The 19,810-nt window shown below is 42.4% G+C and overlaps 1 protein-coding gene across 3 annotated transcripts in view; it reads right to left on the bottom strand.

Moving 5' to 3' along the window:
* WDR27 (WD repeat domain 27) overlaps nt 1-19,810 on the bottom strand; it is a 252,852-nt gene that overhangs the window by 162,973 nt on the left and 70,069 nt on the right. For 2 of the 3 annotated variants that reach the window (XR_002103700.1, XM_019549918.1), the window contains exons 18-21: nt 17,192-17,313; nt 16,446-16,579; nt 7,228-7,325; nt 5,696-5,817 (exon numbers count right to left, since the gene is read on the bottom strand). Coding sequence is in view for 2 of the 3 variants with exons in the window: in XM_019549918.1 (XP_019405463.1) it covers nt 5,696-5,817; nt 7,228-7,325; nt 16,446-16,579; nt 17,192-17,313 (476 nt within the window). In the remaining variant the exon portion in view is untranslated. The remainder of the gene's footprint in view (nt 1-5,695; nt 5,818-7,227; nt 7,326-16,445; nt 16,580-17,191; nt 17,314-19,810) is intronic. The other variant, XM_019549919.1, reaches the window with a different exon arrangement.

Here is a 19,810-nt window from a genome sequence, read left to right as displayed (position 1 = left end):
AGGCCCAGCACTCTTTCCTGCTTATGCAGGGGGTCGGACTCGATGATCTATTGAGGTCCCTTCCGACCCTAGCATCTATGAATCTATGAATAAGCCTATAGGATTAGTTTTGACCAGAAGGATCAATGCCAAGGAGCACAGAAGAACAAAAGAACCAAATAATCTTCTCTCAATAGATGTCCCCAAACAAATAGAGCCAGACAATTATAAAGCCCCTGAGCAGATGTCTGAAAAAGTTACCTAGAGTACCACTGGAATGATACATTAGCGGTGAATGTAGGTTCATGTAGACTGTTTGGAAGTCCTTTTTTCCCCTAAAAGTTGTGTACCGCTTCAAAAATAAACACTTTAATTTACAAGGGTCGCTATGCCAATGGACATCACTGGTTACAAACTCCCAAAGGGGAGAATGATAGGTGCCCAAACTCTGTTCCAGGGAAGTATTTGGTAGCTGTGTTGGTCTTAGACAAAAAGAAATGCAAAACTCTAGAACTCTTGGTTAAGAGATAATACCTTTTATTAGACCAACTAAGAAATAACAAAAAAAATATGTTTTTTCTGTAAGCTTCCAGGTACCCACACCTTTCCTAAGGCTCAGGGAAAATTAAAGATGATAATAAATCCCCACAGGTAGAAAATAATTTTTTGCACAGAAGCTGAAGATGCAAGTCTGTTCCTCTGGATCCATGAGAGTGCCTTTGTGAATTGCTCTTTGATGTACAGCTAAGACAGGATTCCCTCCCTGGTGGTGTCAGGTGGCAGCAAGGCAGCGAGGGGTAGAAATCTCTCGTTTGGTAATGAAGTTTAAACCTTAGTTGGTCTAATAAAAGGTATCATCTCTGAACCAAGAGTTCCAGAGTTTTGCAAACTCTGTTCAACATTTTTGCCTGGCACTTCTTACAAACAAGTACTGTTGACTAGGATCCAATCTAAAAAAGTACGAAAACTCCAAAGAGAAAAGGGCAGAAGGCCTTATCTCAGGGGATAAGGCACTCAGACAGACATGAAACTAACCCTACTATTGTGACCTTCCACTATCACCACTGGGGGGAGTGGGGTACAGACAGGAAAAGGGCTTTTGGGTAGAGCTTAGGTAGGGATACATGGAAAATGGGGTCTATCTTCAATGTCTCTGGTAGCTGAAGCTTGAAAGCCACACATTGAGTGCTTTATCAGATCATTAGAAAAATCAAAATATTGTTGAAGTAAATTATAATGAATCAATCCAAAATGTTCTGAAACACTTCATTAACAAAGCGTTGGAAGGTGGTGAGGGCATTGCAGAGTCCAAAGGACATGACCAAGTATTCAAGATGCCCATAGTAGGACCAAGACACAATCCTCCACAGTCATCCTCCTCCCATATATGGACTAGATTGTGGGCCCCTCATGAATCTAATTTTGAAAAAATCTTGGCCTGACAAAACTTCTCAAGTAATTCATTCATTAGGGGCAGCAGGTAGTGGTTAAGAACCATTACCCTGTTTAAAGCCCTGTAGTCAACACAGAGGAAGAGTGCACAAAGAATATTGGAGCCCCAACTAGGAACATGGAGAGTCTGATTAACCCCTTATGGAGGTTCTCCACAATGTACTCTTTTTGAAGCTTGAGCTCTGGTTTAGAAAGGGAATAAATACACCTGAAGAGAATCTATGCTCCTGGCAAAAGATCAATGGGGCAATAATAGGGGCAATGTGGAAGAAGCTAGTCTGCCCCTTTTTAATTGAAGATGTCTGCCAGTTACAATATTTAGCAGGCAGTGATGGGTCAGGGTCCATTAGGCAGGTATCTCCCACTAATGCTGGCTATAAGGCATCTATGATCAGTGTGAAGGGCCTAGTATCATTGACTCAGCTTCTGAGTAATTCATTCATTAGGGGCAGCAGAGTTCCAGTTTGAGGAGCCTTCTCCAAACAAGAGCTTGAACAATAGATAGGAATCTCCATAAATCATGCCAGAAGTGTCCTCCACAGCAGCCCATTTAATGTTTTTCATTTTGTTGCTTGCCCTCCCCACCATCCAACTCCTGATTGACAGCAGGGCCCTGACAGCCGGGCTGTTTGCTGTTGATAGCTAGGAAAGTGAAGACCGTGACTGGCAATCAGTGGTGAATGGCCTGGCTGACAGGGCCCCTCTACCAAATCGGTGGGGGGGGCACGGAGGGAGGAGGCAAGCAGTGAAATGAAAAGCATTATAGAAGCTTCTGCAGGAGGTACTTCCAGCGCAGTTTATGGAGATCTCTAGGAATAGGGACAAAACAGCTTCCTCAAGCCCTATAGTGTGTTTGTATCATGGAGAGAACCAAGAAATTCCTGGATAACTGAAAAAATGAGGGGAATGGATAAGGTCAAAACAAAGACTCCCAGTGATCCTCTATTGATACCCCTGGTAGAGCTGTCTGACTAGTAATTGGGCCTGAGGTGACAGGGAATCCATCCACAGTTTCCAGGGGATCCATCCATGGCTTTGGGGATCTTTTTTTGGCCTGACAGTATATGATGCTGTTCCACAAAAGGCCAAATCAATGACATTACAGGAGGCTCTGGTATCTAACAAGGCTGGAATCAAGACATCCACCCCAGTCCAGTTCTGTAGGCAAAGGGTGACTAGCAAGGGTGAGTCTTGGATCTTGATGGAGCTCAAGAGCCTAATATGGACTGGAGGGGAAGGCTACACAATTGGTGATGGGTCAGGGCCACTCCTGTCCATTGACACTGGGGTGGGGAGTCTCCTTCCTTGGGCAGGTCTGGGCAAAATACTTTGACTCCCTACAGGATAGGCAGAGGTCCTGAGAATGACAGTAAGCCTCTTCATCTTCATGTCCATCTGCATGGCAGTGTCAGCTCTTCATGGGTTCTAGCCTGCCCATGTGACTGTGATACAGCCTCATATTCCTGTTGTCACTCATACAGATAAGCATCAATATGAAGGCTGAGTTCAATAAGGCCATGCAAGGAAGCTGGGATCTCCACCCAAGCTGACTTGTCCTTAATGTGGCCCTAGAGCCCCCAGCAGAAGTGGAAGTGTTGAGCTGCCTCATTCCACTCAGTGCCAGTGACCAGCCATCTAAACTCTGAGGCACAGCTAGATACCAGGGGGTGCTCTTGTTTGAAGGTCTGGAAAGTCCACTCAACACTGTGGACCCTCAAATGTAGTCTAGGGTGCAAGCTGAGATCAGAAGCCAGAAGAATCATGGAGCTGGGTGCTGACTTCCAGGAAAGACCCAAAAGCAGGATCAGAGAAAGTCAAAGCTGAGTCAGGAGCCAGGAGAACCAGAGAGAGCAGTGAACATGAGGTTTGCCAGAGCAAACTGAGGCTTCTGTCAAGGTGTTCCTATAGCCTGAGACTGCAAGTGTGCTTAAAACATCTGAGTGGTTACAGAAGCCACTCCAGAGAACTGGGGCAGTCATATTAGCCAGAGATCAAGGTCAGCTGCAGTTGCTCAAGAGCTCGGCCTGGCTGGGTCTGACTGACCAGGGGCCCTAACAGGCATCATGCTCTCCTTCTGTAGTTTAGTTCACCGCTATTACTAATTACAAAGTAAGCAGTTTTTGAGGTTTGTTTCACATTTTGTTTTTACATTTCTACTGTTAAGCAGAAAGTTACAAGGTCACAAGAAGTACCATTGACAGATCCCTCTTTCATTCTGCAACAATAGATAATTGTTTTCAACAGAAGATGGATTATATGTTATATCCACGTTCCAAGCACATCCAGACTTCTGGCAGCAATGAGGTCCTACTTTCATGGACTACTTGCTATGGAACTGCATTCCCAAAGCATCATCCTTGAAATTATCCTATCAAACACGAGGACCACAAATTTAACTGAATTCCAAATAATATAGGGAGCCAGTAGTATGTACAGAACATTGGGGTTATGTATATAATAAACTGATTTATTGCACATGATAATATCTCTCTAGTGACTGGTTCCATTAGCCTACTAAGTCTTATGGATAACAATTTGCTTCTAGCTTTGTTGGAGTTTCTGGAGCTGGTTTCTGGTTCAGGAGTCACAGATAGTTAATCACTTTTGTACATATTATTTAGTCATGGTTTAGTATATGAACATTTCAAAATAGCAAAGAGCTTGAATAATATTCTTAGTAAAAGTAATAATTTGCTATTGGTTTTAGTTCGTATTTTTTAACAGCAGCAGTTCATATTCACAACAGCAGAATAGTACTGCGTCCAGACTGTGAGTGCGGCCATGCAGTATGCAAAGCCATATACTGTATGTTCACCTGTTCACTGAGCTGCAAGGGAGAAGTGTGGGGGGATTCATTGCTGAATATCCAGGGGTCAAAGAAACCTACGCAAAAAAAAATAAAAGGAGGAGCAGTGCACGCAGGGGCAGTGTGCGCCACTCAAAATTGAAGCCTGGCCAGCCAGAGCCACACACATGGCAGGCTTCATGCTCTCAGAAGGGGTTACCATCCCTGCAATTTTTATCTAAATCAGGCAAAAAATAACAAAGGTTCAGGCATTTTCATGATTCCTCATTATAGCCTATGAGCAAAACGCTGAAACAGAGAAACAGTGTCTCAACTAAACTGAACAAAACAGTGCTTTGAAACAAAACGATGAAATGAAACACTGTCTCTTCAAAATGACGAAAATGGAAGTCAAAACGAAATGGTGCTGTTTCACACAGCCCTACTGGCCAAGCTACGAGCAGAAAGATTTCAGAAACTACAGCCCCAGGAGGCCTCCAGGATCCCACATAAGGCGACTGAAGCCAGCCCAGTGCTGGCTCCAGCCTCCCCTACTTCAGCCTGGGGTTACCTGCTGCACACCAGAAGGCACATGGCACAGGCATTCCCTGGGGACAATTAGCAGCAGTACAAGGTGTGCTGCCACTGGTTGGCCCTGGGGATCCAAACACCCAAGCCTGTATGGACACAGCCATACATTCAGAACTGGAATCTGAGTCAGTCTCATTCTGCTCCCAGCAGAAAATTAGAAGGATACATCTCTCTGGAGGTAGGAAGTATCTCTCATGACAACACAGTGACATCTTTGGTTCCAGGCAGCTCAGATTTTTATGGGCAGTAAAATAACCCAGAAAATGATGGGAACTTCAGGTCTGCCTCTCATTTCCCTAAGCAAAAGTACTACTAAGTGAAGCCTGCTTCCTCTTATCAAAAATATCTAATCAAGGTCTTGCACAAAAACACTTTAAATATATTATATAGAATCCAATTTAAAATGTTTTAAAACTATATAGCTATATAAAAAAAGTAATAGCTATGGCGAGTTCTTTACATTAGGAAGCAGCATTGAATAAAATGCTCCAGAAATAAATCAAAAAAAAAACCAACAACAACAACACATTCAAGAAGACAGATAATAGAAAGCTATAAAAATTACTGCAATGTCAAAAACATTTGAAGTGGTTCCTATAAAATAGTAGCCAAGCCTGCAATGCCATGAGCTTCCCTGAAAGGGGGAAGCACAAAATCGTACCGCTTCAAAGGCAAACTGGAAATTAATTATTTCAGTCATTCTTCTGGAGGAAAAATAACTCCTTGTCTACCCAGTCAAGGGACCTGTATCTTGTGAAAAAGCTAACAAGATGTACTTTTCCTGAAACTATGCTGACTGGTGTTAATTACATTTTCAGTTTATAACCCCTTGCTGATAAAGTCCCAATCATTATGCACAGTAATAATAAAAGAAAAAAAAAACCTTACCTTATTTTGGCAAATCTGGTGGACTGATCTCGATTGAACATCTGGTATCATTGCTGCACTACAGCCTGCATTGAGGTCAAAAACTTCTAATGCTCGGTTGCTCCCAGCAGCAAGTACAACATCTGTAACCTCTGCAAGTTAAAGTTGAACTTACACGAATAGATCAAATGGGTAAAAAGGAAAAGTATCTAGTGATATATTCATTAACATTATATAATGAACTGCCTGATTCCTAAATACATGAAGAATTTCTAAGAGCAGCTCTTAAATTATTCAAAAGTAAGCTATATACAAGTACATTTAAAAAAACCTTTATTTCACATCAAAATTCTTACTAGCAGATAGCCCAAGTAAACTAGTAGCCTAAAAAAGAATTGATTTTTTAATCATAATATCACATGTATCATAATACCACAGCTGAATAATTTTATAATTCAACCATGATTTCACCATACATTAATGCTTAATCACAAATTAATGTCAATGCAAGCTAAAAATTATTGCACCATCTAATAAACATACTGAAAATGACAATGTTTATACATTTTGGGGACCCTCCCAAGTACTGTTTTAAAAGCATTAATCACATTTAAGCTTATAATACACTAGTGAGGTACTAAAGTACTATTCTTGCTATTTTATAAGTGGGAGAACCGAAATCATTGTCAGAAATCAGATTATAACTGAAATGTTCTTCAGTCTACATCTAAATTTAGTTCACAATTCATTCAAAAATATTTAGTTAACTTTCCAAGCCAAGTATTATTTATCATTTGTTTTGAAGTCTATTATGGATTAGGGCTTTGTTATGCTAGATACTACATAAAAGCATGATGTTAGAGGACAGGCCCTGCCTTAAAGTTTACAGTCAAAATATATTCGTTTTATATGCTGCAATTCAATTCCCATGACAAACTATAGTAGTACTACAGATATAAGAAGATACCAGTTATAGAATGAACTACATTAACTCAAAAATACCAGTGCTGTTGGTTAACTATAGAAAAATCAAAAAGCCTGAGGCTGAATTGATTCAGTCTTTGTGGGTTAGTCTAAGCTGTGTAGATTAAACTGATAAGCAAGTAAACAGACATTCACTTTTGATTCCAGAAATGCAGCCACATGCCTGCAGTGAACCAAGCCAGAAGCTAGAGGGTGCTAGAGCATACCTCCCTGCTCAGTTAGAGCAGCTACACTGGGCCAAGGCTAGCCCACCCACCTGCGAGGGGGGTTTTGCGAGGGAGGTGTAAACCATCTTGGGATACTGGGGGACTGTGAGTTAACTTGAATCTGGAGAGGAGCTAGAATAGAAGTTCAATAAACAGATTTAACCTGAATCAGTTTAGTCTGAGATTACATGCATCCAGGTTTATCTTAAACTGGTTTCAATCATTTTGAAAGTAGTTGCCCTGAACTGCTGTTGTGTTACAGAGTTGAACACTTTTCCAATCACTTATACTGGTTTATGTGTAATTTCTGTCCCTTGGCTAGTCTAAAATACAACACAAAACTAATAATTAGATCAAGGATACAAGAGTAGAAATCATTTACTGCTGAAAGACTGGTAATCTCTACTGTAGAAGCCATGGGGAATTTCTGTACTAGATTGCAAACACTCTTCTGTTTGTATCTGCAGGACATATGAAGTAAATGTTACTAGATAGCAAAAACAAGATTCTCCATCTACATTAGTAATTCACCTGTATGTTTCAGTTTCCCCATCTCCATGCTATTGACCTCCTTTGTAAATCAGTTTCAGACATACCAATAAAAAGTTTTGATTTTATACATTCAATTAGAAATTGTAAATTTAAAGTTAGGAAGAAATCCACAGAATTCTAGAACTGCAAGCCAAACTAACTTTATCTTTTATTTTTAGGACGTGGCCCTTTGAGTAGGAAGATATTTGCCCCAGATGATGAACAGCAGGTGGTGGAAAATTGAAGTGAGGTATCATTTCTTCCTATGAATGGCAACCTGCCTGCTTTTTATATATATAAATTTTGTTTGTTTGTTTGTTTTGCAATGTATTGACTTAATGGTGGTAAAGATATTTAAAGGAGGGAAGCAAACAAGCAAACTTTTACACAAGCTAAGAGACCTTTTTGCACTTTGTAATGCATCACCATCAGTACCATGGGCCCCATCCTAAATGCAGTGAAGTTAATTTAAACCCAAATGCAGCAAAGCTTTTGATCAGGTCACATCTGAGCAACATATACAATTCAAGAGGGCACTTCAAAATGTCTGTAAATATAAGAGTACATAAAGAATGCATGTATTGGAAATGGGACAGCCTTTTTCCTGCACCAGAGCTGATCTAAGGAATATAACTAGCATCTGTAGTAACTCTGTAGTTGCTACAATGTGCTTATCACATAGGTATTTCCAAAAATTAAATAATGCAGGGGTGGGCACAATGCGGCCCACGGGCCGGATACAGCCTGCCAGGCCATTCTCTCTGGCCCTCAGGGCCCCTAAAAAATTTAGAAAATGAATATTTATCAGTGCTTGATGGTTTGCCAAAACTCAGTAAGCAGCCCTCTGCCCAAAATAATTGCCTGCCCCAGTATAAAGTATGCAAAGACACTTAACATTTCTATACATATGGCACATCTACACGTCACTGTATGGCTACGTTGCTAAGGTACAGTGCTTTAGTACTTCCTTAGCAGTAACCACCTGTACTGCACCATCCTTTTGGAAGTACTAAAGCACGGTGCAGCACAGGTGGTTACTGCACCAATGCATGGCACATGAGTAAATTTCACCACTATGACACCATAGCAGTGCAGTGCACCTGGGGACTGCACCACTACGACCATGGCACTTGGGCAGAAAGAACCAGCAACATACCTAAAATGCAGCATGAACCAGCAGCATACCTATAGGCTGGGGAACTCCCTTCTCAAAAGCACAGTGTCAAAAAGAGATCTCGGAGACATTATTGATTCTAAAAAATGAACATGGGCCGCCAATGTGAGGACACAGTCAGTAAGGCTAACTGCATCTTGTCATGTAACCACAGATGTATCACAGGCAGGGCCAAGGAGGTGATCCTCCCCCTCTATACAACACTGGTCAGGCCACAGTTGGAGTACTGCATCCAGTTCTGGGTGCTGCACTTTAGAAGGGATGTGGCCAGCACTGAGAGGGTCCAGAGGAGGGCCACCTGCATAATCCAGGGACAGCAGGGCAGGCCCTACGAGGAGAGGCTACGGGGCCTGAATCTCTCCAGCCTTCACAAGAGAAGGCTGAGGGAGGACTTGGTGGCCATCTATAAACTTACCAGGGGGGACCAGCGGGGTTTGCAAGAGACCTTGTTCCACTGAACGCCTCCCAGAGTAACAAGGAATAACGGCTATTAAGTTGCTAGAGAGTAGTGTGAAGGAGTGGGGCCTAGGAGCGGCCGTGAACTCCCTAGCGCCCCCTACCGTCACCTAAGGTGTACTCAGCACCCTCTGGTTCTTGCCCGCCACGTCTTTGATGATAATTGTTTCAGATGGGAGGCTGCCTTTTTCCCCTGGTGAACGGTGCATGTTACTACCCCTACTCCTTATGGGTGCCTCTGCACACCCCTGCCTTAAGGGCTATGCATGCCTCCTTACCTCCTCTTTAGTACACGCCAAGCCTCGCAGTTGTTCCCTGGACGTTGTTTGGGTCCCTGGCCCTTCGGCGCCCTCTCCGGCACCCCTTGGGCTCGTCCTCCCCTGGTGCCTCTTTCTAGCACCCCAGGCTTGTCACCAACCTGGCGCCCTTGGGGTTCTTCACACCCCTGCGCCCTTCTCCAATCCTACCTGGGCCTACCCCTTTACCGGCGTCCCCTGAGTTGGTCTCGCACCTGTTGCCCTTTTACCCGCACCTCCGGGCGGGTTAAACCCCAGCACCCTGTTACCGGTGCCTCTGGGCTGGTGCTGCGGCCTACACTCGCTACCGACGCCCCTGGGGCCCTTCCGCGCCATCCGCGCCTGTTGCCCCCTCTGGGTCTTTTACCGCACTTCTTGCCCTCTCAAGGGCCTTTACTGCGCTCTCCGCGCTTCTCGCCCCCTCTAGGGCCTTTTGCTGCGCTCTCCGCGCTTCTCGCCCCCTCTAGGGCCTTTTGCTGCGCTCTCCGCGCTTCTCGCCCTCTCAAGGGCCTTTGCCGCGCCTCTCGCAGCCACGCCGAGCACCTCTGCGGCACTCGTCACAATGTGCCCCTCACAGGGCACCGGGAACCCCCAAGCTACTGGGGAGCCCCTGTGAGGCCTCCTCACGCCCCTACAGCCTCACCCGGTCCTCCGGTGTAACTATAACCAAAACCCGAGCCAACTGGCTACAACACAAACAACACAGAGCCTCCCTGCTCACAATGTAAACTCCAAGCCCCCTCTAGGGCTCCCAACCATACCTCCCTTTAGGGTGTTCTCATCCGTAGCATCATCGCAGCCGGTAAGCATGGTAAGGCCGTGACCCCCCACTCCGGCTGCTCAGCTCTCAGGCAGAGCTCCAGCTCCTGCGGCTACCAGAGGGGTAGGCTCCAGCCTGGGCTGTTTATAAAGGCCTGGTCCTGCCCCTTCTGGCCACCTGACCTGCTTGGTTGTGATGGCAACCGACAGCTGAGCTGCCCTGCTGACTGACAGCTCTGTTACCTTCACTTACATGGCACAGGACACCTTGGTGCTCCTGTGACAAGTAGGTTTAGACTAGACATTAGAAGGCACTACTTCACAGTCAGGGAGGCTAGGATCTGGAACCAACTTCCAAGGGAAGCGGTGATGGCTCCTACCCTGGGGGTCTTTAAGAGGAGGCTCGACATTTACCTGGCTGGGGTCTTTTGAGCCCAGTTTTCTCTCCTGCCCAGGGCAGGGGGCTCGGACTAGAAGATCTACAAGGTCCCTTCTGACCCTAAATCTATGAATCTATTACATGTAGACACACATGATTGTTACATTGCCACAGCTCACCATGAAGCCATATGGCAATGTAGCAACACAATAGGGCGATGTGTAGATGCGCCCACACAGAATACATACGGTAGACGGTATTCTAACAAAAGCTATTTGCAAGAGTGTTATGTTTTAATTTTAAATATAATTGACCACAGAATCAAAGCAAGAATTGTGTATAAGAAAAAGAAAAAGTTATTTCTGTTTGCCCATCTGAAATGAGGAAAGAAAAAAGTAAAAAAGTTAATAAAACAAGACTAAGAACCTCACAACTGAGTTAGCTCTTAATTAAACATGTGCTAAAATGGTCCAAGTGACATAAAGAGGCCCTAGATGTCCTGACTGAAATGAATGGAGGACTCCCTTGGTGAAAGCATTATGAGAAAATGCTGCCTTTTGAAGACCCTGCTGAAAGAGCTGATGTAAGGTTTGTTGCAGAACTGGTAGCTGAGGATGGCAGAAGAGTAAAAACTCCAGTGTATTATACTTCAATCTGGCAGGCTGCCATAATTTTTAGGCAGTCCTGGGGACTCATCCACATTATGCCAGAATCTTTTCTATCCCCTGAAACAATCCAGAATTAGCTTCAAGTCATTTTAATGACATCCCCTATGCCAGGCAGCACTGTATCTTGTCCCACTTAAAGGCACAATACAGAATCTCACCTCACACTCGAATATATAAGAAATCCCAAACCCAAATGACAAATTTATTTTGGCATAATCAAGTCTTCCATTCCGTCTTTCACTAATGTGTATTTCTAATCTTCACATCACTGCTAACAGCCTAAACAACTTTTCTCTTTTAATACAAAAGCATTTTTCAAGTGATCCAGACAAATGCATTACACTTTGATAACAGAACTAAAGATTTACCAGCATGCTCAAAAGCAAAGAATTATAAAAAAATTAGAACAAAGATAAATATAACTGGTTTAAATTAATGTTAAAAGGGAAAATGGCTCCACACAACAGGGAAGCCTAGGGGAAAGGCTGCAAGCCATCATCATTATAAACATAACAAGATTTGAGAACACCAAATATTTTGTGGTATGTGCTAGGAAAATTAATCTGAAAACGGCAATCTTATTATGAAGGGGGGGAAGAGAGGGTGTTTTTTTTTATTTTTTTTTGAGTCCGATAAAATATGAAAAATTAAGAAACTTGAAAGAGGAGGAGAAGCGTGAACCATCTTACTTTCAGCAAAACAAAGAATTCACTATAACTGCAAAAATCATACTGTATTTTCTTGCATACAACATGTCCACAAATAAACACATACTTTGTATTTGGAAGGCAGAATGTAGGCAAAGAGATTTTTCCAGAGTCATGGTATAACTTTATGCCAGAGTAAACCCTTCTGGAAACACAGGCTGCTTACAGATGAAAAAAACACCCAACCAAACTAAACAGCGCTTTAAGCTCAGTGTGCCCCCGTACTAAGCACAGTGCATGCCCAGAAGATGCAGTGTGTTAATTTGACCCAGCTCGCCCAATGTCTATGTAGATTGGGCGCTTCAGCAGGGCTTTTTGACACTTTTATCTAATAGCTGACTGAATCAGCTTTAGACAAAAGAGCCAAAAGCCCCGCTGAAGCACCTAACTGCCAGGTCAGACTAATGCGCTTTCCAGGAAAGTGCTGGGGGAGGTAGGGGGATGTTCCCTATGTTTGTTAGTAACCACAATGTCCAGGAAGTCTGGCATTAGGAACTTGCTGGCACAGCAGGCTGTCTCCTGCAATGCCACTCATCCTAGAAGAAGCCTTTATGTTATATAAGGTTAAGTCCCAGACCTTTGCAAAGGCTAGCACCAAGACTATTACTTCCAAATTGCAAGTTGTTCTGCAAATACAGTTTTGTTTCCACAACACAAGCCTCATCAAGATACTACCCACAGGTCATTTGTTGCTTTGGGCAGAAGTTAAAATGCTCTGCCAATTATTATCCTGGGCTCTCCCTGCACTAGCAAGTGATTTGGATCTGTTCCCCAATTCAAAAATTGCTTTTACTGCCATGCACATGTGGCATGACAGAAGGTGTGATTGTTGGGTTCAGATCCCATCATACCACTAAAGGGCGTGTGCCAGGGTGCATAGACATACATGAGATAGACAGCTTTAAACTAGTGGCACACAGCCTTTTGGCCCTGAGGGCCAGATGAGAGGCGGAGGGCATGTCCACAGGTCAGACTGGACCCCACATGTCAGGATTGGGCCTCAGGGTCCTGCACCACCCCTGCCTGACCCCAAATGCTAGGATCAGGTTCCAGGGGCTCTGTGCTGCCCCTGCCCAATCCTGTGTAAAGGAATTGGGCCCCAGGGCCAAGCACCACCTCCACCCAGCCCCACGGGCTGGAATTAAGCATTGAATGCCTAATTTAATGCACATGGCCCATAGGGATCCCATGGATGCATTGGGAGGGCCTGTAGGTTGGAGGCCACATTGCCAGAGGATGGATCTGGCCTACAAGCACCCCCTGCTTTAAACCATGTGACTTAAGTACTGCTAGCAGAGCAGACAGTAAAATGGAACTCATTATGGACTGCAGAATCAAGACAAGGTGTTGGGTAAATCAACTGAGCTTCATGCTGTCACAGTTTCATGCTATCACATGTAAACATTCTCTGTATCACTTACAGGCCAGCAAACTCTCAAACCCACCCCATTTGGTTCTCTGGATATTATTTTAATGCCAAAAGACCAAGCATGCAACTGAAGTTATTACAAAAAACCCACAAGTTATTCTGAGATCCAGTTATACCAAAAGGTTTTTAAAAAAAGCTAATTTGGTTTGACATTTTCTTGTGGCTTTCCTCCAGGCCATTTCCCAGCATTTCTTAATTTTATGAACCACTGTGTAATTTCTTTTGTTTCTCATAGCTCTTTTACTCTTTGCTCTGAGTCAAGTTTGGAAAAATGCTTGAATGGAACAGATTCAACAAGACTCTCGACTGAACCAAAAGGAATGCTTTAATCCTTTAATTAGAAGAGCATGGTAGTACAGTCTGGTAAATAATTTATTATCTCTATAGTTTAGAGGTAAAGACAATAACAGAGCAAACAACAACAACATTAGCGCATTGCTATTCTATTGAGCTTTCCATGTTAGAGTCTCAAAGGGCTGAAAGCGCATAAATAAATTGTTACAGTGTCACTGTGAAGTGATTAAATACGAGTTTTATTTTATAAAAGGGGAAACAAAGGCAGAGAGAATATCCTTTATAAATTTCAAATTCTAGGAACAGATTTCATGTCTTCTGAATTATGGATCTGTGCTTTATGTGAGGACTATCCTTTCTCCCAACAGCTTTCTTTACTCTTTGAGGTTACTGATTATTTAATTTTTTCTGCTCTTGTAAGCAGTAATGTATGTTGCGAAGAGGAAGTTTTACCATTGCTGAATAATAATCCTGTGCTTCCCCTGAACTGGCAGGGTGCTAAAGCTCTGTACATAGGGATGACAATCAACTGACTGTCAGCCCTAGCCAGACAGTCCCAAGTCAATTCAAGACCCAGGGATGTCCAGGGACTGACTGTCAGCTGATTATTAAACACCAGTGCCAGGCAGTCTTGTGTCCGGCTCATTCTGGGCTGTCAGGTCTAATAACTGATTATCAGCCCCAACCCAAAGTCATGATTTTGAGATCTGGGACTGTCTGGGTGGGGGGCAACAATCAGCTGATTGTCAAAACCCTGCCCCTGGCAGCTCTGGCTAGGTTGCAAGGCATGGGAGATGGCTCCCACTGGGAGTTTCTGATCTTCTGTGCCCTGCAACCAACCAGAGCTGTTTGGGGGCAGGGTTTGAAGTGTCCAGCAGGGGAATCCCTTTAGTTCCTGCACCACAGCTTTGATTATTGGTCCCAGCATTGTTCCAGAGCCCAGTACAGTCCAGGCCCCAGGACCTACAATCAGCTGATTATCACCCCTAGCCACACATTAAATTAAGGTACCATACAAACCAGCTATAAAAATGTGTTAAATTACAGAATTTACAAGAGATGTGTATTATATTCTCTTTCTAAAGAGAGTAGCTAACTATTAATCTAACTATATCCAAAAGAGTCATAGCAACCTTCAGAAAATGGGAGAGATTAAAGAGATTATCATTCTGGCCACACCAAAAAACAATGGGAAGTAAGGAATCACAAGAATTATGAATGAGTGTAGAACTAAACAGACATCTATGCCTAGAAAATTAAATCTCCATGTTGAACAACCTATAGTTTAAAGTTAAACTAGGCATGAGTTACGGTCCTACTGACTTTAAAATCATAATCATAAAAAATAGGTATCTAAAATATAAAGGAACTTTTATTTAAAATAAAAATATTTTAAATCTAATTGGAATTTTCCTTTTTTTTTTTTTGGCAGAGGGAGGGGTTGTTTGGGTTTTTCTAACTTGGTACTGTTGCCTTTAGTTTAAGGACCTGAATGTGTCCTTATTATAGAATAAACAGTCCAGACTGTGGAATAAACTCCCTCCAGAGGTGGTGCAGTCACCTACCCTGGAGGTTTTCAAGAGGAGACTAGACAGTCACCTCACTAGGGTGACCTAACCCCAGTTGTCTTCCTGCCTAGAGCATGGGGGGCTGGACCTGATGGTCTACAAGTCCCTTCCAGCCCCTAACAATCTATGAATCTATGGAACATGCTTTGTTCATACTGCAAATTCTGGAAACATACCTATTCAGTTAAAGGCTTCAATATGCACTTAATTCTCATTGAAATGAGAAGATGGACTTAATTACATGCTTAACCTGTTTTTCCCAACAGCACAATTGTCCATAGTTGAGGATCTGACCCTAAAATGTTTACATACATAATTTAATAGAACTATTAATACTGTAGTAATAGCAATATACCCTTACAATTGTGCTCATTAGTCTTTCCATTTCTTCCTCTCCTTAAGTCTGTCATATCAATATTTTGAAACTTTAGGATAAAAAAAAATCCATAGGAAGTATCTGAAGCACAAAGATGACATTGAAAACTGAAATTTTAAAACTAGAAAGATATCCAAAATAATTGCTGCACACTAACAACAGCAAATGAAGAACAGAACTATGTAGCAAAGGGAAACCAGAAGGATGTTTAGTTCCAACTCTGAGCTGAGAGAATAATGTTTTACAGAAAGATTTGAAAAAAGAAGCAACTTAGTGGCTTGGAGGGACAGGCACATTCCCATATAAAATGGGAACTCAGAAATGTAACAGGAAAGAATGACACAAGAGTCAAGGTATACTGGGAAATGGCTGAGAGGAGGCTTATAGTTAGAGAAGCAAGGTAAATGGAGACTAGTAGGTGAGTATAATGTAAGACCTACCACAGAATAGAGGAAATCCATGAAGAAGTTTCAAAGCTAAAAAACAATATTGAATCGTATTTGACAACAGAAAGCCAGTGAGAGTAACAGAAGCGATACAGTTCCATTTGCCAGAGCAAGAGAGTAATCTGGCTACAGCATTTTGGACCCTCTGACATTCAGAAAAATACTGAAGCAGACCATAAAGAAAAGCATGCAATAGTACTGAAAAGCAATTATAACGTTAATACATATTTTTTTTTTTAGCAGAGACAGAGTAAAAGTAAGGAGGCTACTAACAGTAATAGCAGCATTAGCCTTAGAAGTGGATCAAGAATGCATCATCAAAAACTTGTAGACATAATTCATGCTGAGATGCCAAAACAAAAATAAATGTAAAATAAACAACTACTGTTTGTTCAAATAATAGTCCATTTCTCTGCATTAAGCTTGTTAAACTATTCCACAAATTGCCTAGTAATACAACTAACTGTTAGCGATCTATTAAAGGAAATTTTTACCCACCGTTTTAGGTCATCCTTGCTTATGTCAAGGTAGCAGTTTACAAGATGAAATTCAGCTCCGCAACACAGCAATATAAACTTATCTATATAATAAAACTGTGCACAGCGTACAGATTTCTGGAACATCTCCTTGCCCTGAAATTCAAAGTAAAGAATGGATTCTAAGACACTTTAAATTTTTCTCCATGAAATTTCTACTATTACATTATAGTTACCCATATGGAACTACCATCTTGACCATAAGCTAGCAAGTTAATCTTCAGAGTAAAGCCAGGACCTTTGTATACTCAATATCTATTCATCTCAAGGCCTATTTTTTGTTGTTTAAGTTCTTTGGCACTAAGGTTATTAACATCTGTATTTAATTAAGTCTAATATTATCTGGCTTCTTGAATTAAACTTTTAGTTGTTGAATTGGAAGAGGAACAGGATGAAGTCAAACTGGCTTTAGTCAATGAAAAAATAAAGCACCAATTATCACAGATAATAAAGGCAAAACCTTTACAAGCATTCATTAGTCCCTCATGCCTCTATTTTGGATGCCTAACTTGAGAGAGATAAGATGTGACTGACAAGATGTTGAGTACCCATAGTTCTCCACATTCATCAGCTGGAGATGCAACTACTTAGCAAGTCTGAAAACAAAAAAAATCTGACCTTACACTCCTAGTAGAGTTACTAAACTGGAAGTCTCAGATAAAGATAAAATGCACCACAATGTATTTAACAGACAGGATATTTCATTACCAGAAGCAGGGCAGGTTCTGTATTGCAGACTGACCAGATCCTTACTGTTCTGTCTTCAGATGCAGAAACTAACCACTTTTTGTTGTGACTCCAGCCAACAGAATTAATTGTACCATCATGACCTAATAAAACAATAGAAATGCCAATCTTTTTCTTAGATTTTCAGGTAAAAATCAGAATAACCATGCACTGTTCTTCAATAATTATACATCTTGTATAGAGAAAATTCAAATAGATTTAAATCCACCAAATGTCAATCACTGTTGAATTCCACCCCCCCATTGAAAAACTGATGAGAAAAACATTTTAAACCCACGAGGTTAAAAAGGCACCAGAGAAGTATTTAGTGATTACACTGGATACATTTAAGCACACCTTCTTGTTGCTGTTAACATAAAGGAGTTAACACGAAAATTATGTACAATATCATTGCATTTATTCTTATATTTCCTATAACTCTCACCTTTTACAGTGAGTGGCAAGGATTTCTTAGGGTGATATCTTCTATGGGACCAACTATATAGTTGGGAAAGTTAGATAAGTTTTCAAATGCAAGACACTATTCTTCATCAGATCTCACTGTAGCAGAGTGGGGTCCTAGGGGTGGCTGTGAACTCCCCTAGCGCCCCCTACTGTGCCAAGGTGTTAGTGAAAGCACCCTCACAAGCTCGCCCGCCACATCTTTGATATTAATAATGTTTAAGGGAGGCTGCCCTTAGTTCTGTCTGACACGGTGCTTTGATGTGTCTCAGTCTTAGTGCTATCTTGAATGACTCGGTGCACCCCGGCCTTATGGGCTATGCATGGCTCCGAGCACCCCTGTACCACGCCCCAAGCCTCGCAGATGCATCAGACATTGTCTGGCCAATTTCCCTCTCGGCACCCCACGGACACCCTCTGGCTTGTCTTGCAGCCTGCACCCTCACTGGCGCGCTCTCTGGCTTGTCTCACCTTTTTGGGGCTTCTCGCCACTGCCTGCACTGGGGCTGGGGTCAATGCATCCCTGAATGATGTGTCCTCTCTGGCACCAGGGTCCCCACGCTACCGTGGAGCCCCTATGAGGCCTCCTCCAACTCCTAATAACCTCACCCGATGCTCTGGTGTAACAACAACAACAAAACAATAACACAAGCCCCTGGGCTATCACATAAAATCTAAGCCACCTGGCTAACCATCAGTCAAATTCCTACCAGGAAATTCTCCACCTGGTATCCGTGAACAGAAGCTGCTCATGCAGGCTTCTCTACTCTGCCGACTCCTGCAGAGCTCCTTCTCCCTTAGCTGCTAGTTGAGAAAGAGAGAGAACCCTCACCCTCCTGCCTGGGTCTTAGAGTGGTCAGCCCTTCCCCTTCCGGTCAGCTGACTCACCAGGTGCGGGCCCTTAGCTCCTCTTGGTTGCCCCTAGCAACCAGCACCTGAGACCATGCTTCTGCCTTCCAGGTAGCAAGCACCTTAGTGCCCTGCTACACTCACAAAAAATGTCTTCCTTTCAAAAACTTGTCTAATTACATAGTTGGTCCTAAAAAAATATCACCCTAATATCATTGCCTCTCACATAATTTCTTCAAGCATCACAGCTACAACATCACTCTTACACTACCATAACTTTTACTGTGAAATTTTAAAACACTAAAAGTTAGCATTTGAGCATTTTTAAAGTTCCTAAAACATCAACTTGACTCATTGAACACTTAAAAAAAAAAACCTGAAACAAGCATCAGAAATAATGAAAGATTAAAAAAACAGGTTCCTTCAAGCCTATATAAATTAGAAACAATGAAATACTTGAAAATCTTTATTGGTGAAGGAAAGATAAGAACAGATATAGAAATGTATTAGGAACTGTTAAAAATCATAGTTCTTTACATGGCTTTGTACAGTTGGAAGAAAATATAGGATCCTGTGCATGGTAGTTACAAAGGTACATATTTTGTGCATGTAAAAGCAATCTAAAGCATGAGTTAGTCAGTCATGCAGTCTATGTTAGCCCAGGGCATATGAAGTTAAGACATTTCAGTGCCATTGTGCAATAGGAAAAAAGGTAAGACCCTGCTCATAGTATCTGCATTGGTAGAGAGCTGTAAGATGGTAAGACATTCTGAGACAACAGTTTTAGCATGAGGTGTAGAATTACAGGGTCAGGAAAAGTCAAAGGCATTAAAAGTTTTTGTCACTTAATGGTGCAAGAGGGGTAGGATTCAGTCTGTCCCTTCAGTCTTGCTTCTGGCCGGGAATCTTGTCTTTGTATTTGCAAAGGCCTGTAATGTGCTCAACATAGAAGTATCTTGACCATCAGGTGGAACTGTATATCATGGAAGCATCTAAACAGTTTCAAGTAGCAGTGGCTTGCAAGATGCTCTTGTTGCTTGGGTCCCAATGCTCTAAGTGCTCCAATGATGAGCACCTCCACCATCATGTTGTACCCCTCGTCCCTCTAAGATCAAGTATAGACAACAAAAAGTCCCAACAATTGACATGACCATTCCATTTCACAGATTTCATAGACATCAGGGCTGGAAGGGACCTCAGAAGATCATCGAGTCCAGCCCCCTGCCCAAAGGGCAGGAAGTCAGCTGGGGTCATAGGATCCCAGCAAGATAAGCATCCAATTTACTCTTG

Source organism: Crocodylus porosus, unplaced genomic scaffold (assembly GCF_001723895.1).
Source record: "Crocodylus porosus isolate Cpor-Errol unplaced genomic scaffold, CroPor_comp1, whole genome shotgun sequence".
Classification (NCBI taxonomy): Eukaryota; Metazoa; Chordata; order Crocodylia; family Crocodylidae; genus Crocodylus; species Crocodylus porosus.
This window is presented reverse-complemented; position numbering and strand designations above follow the sequence as displayed.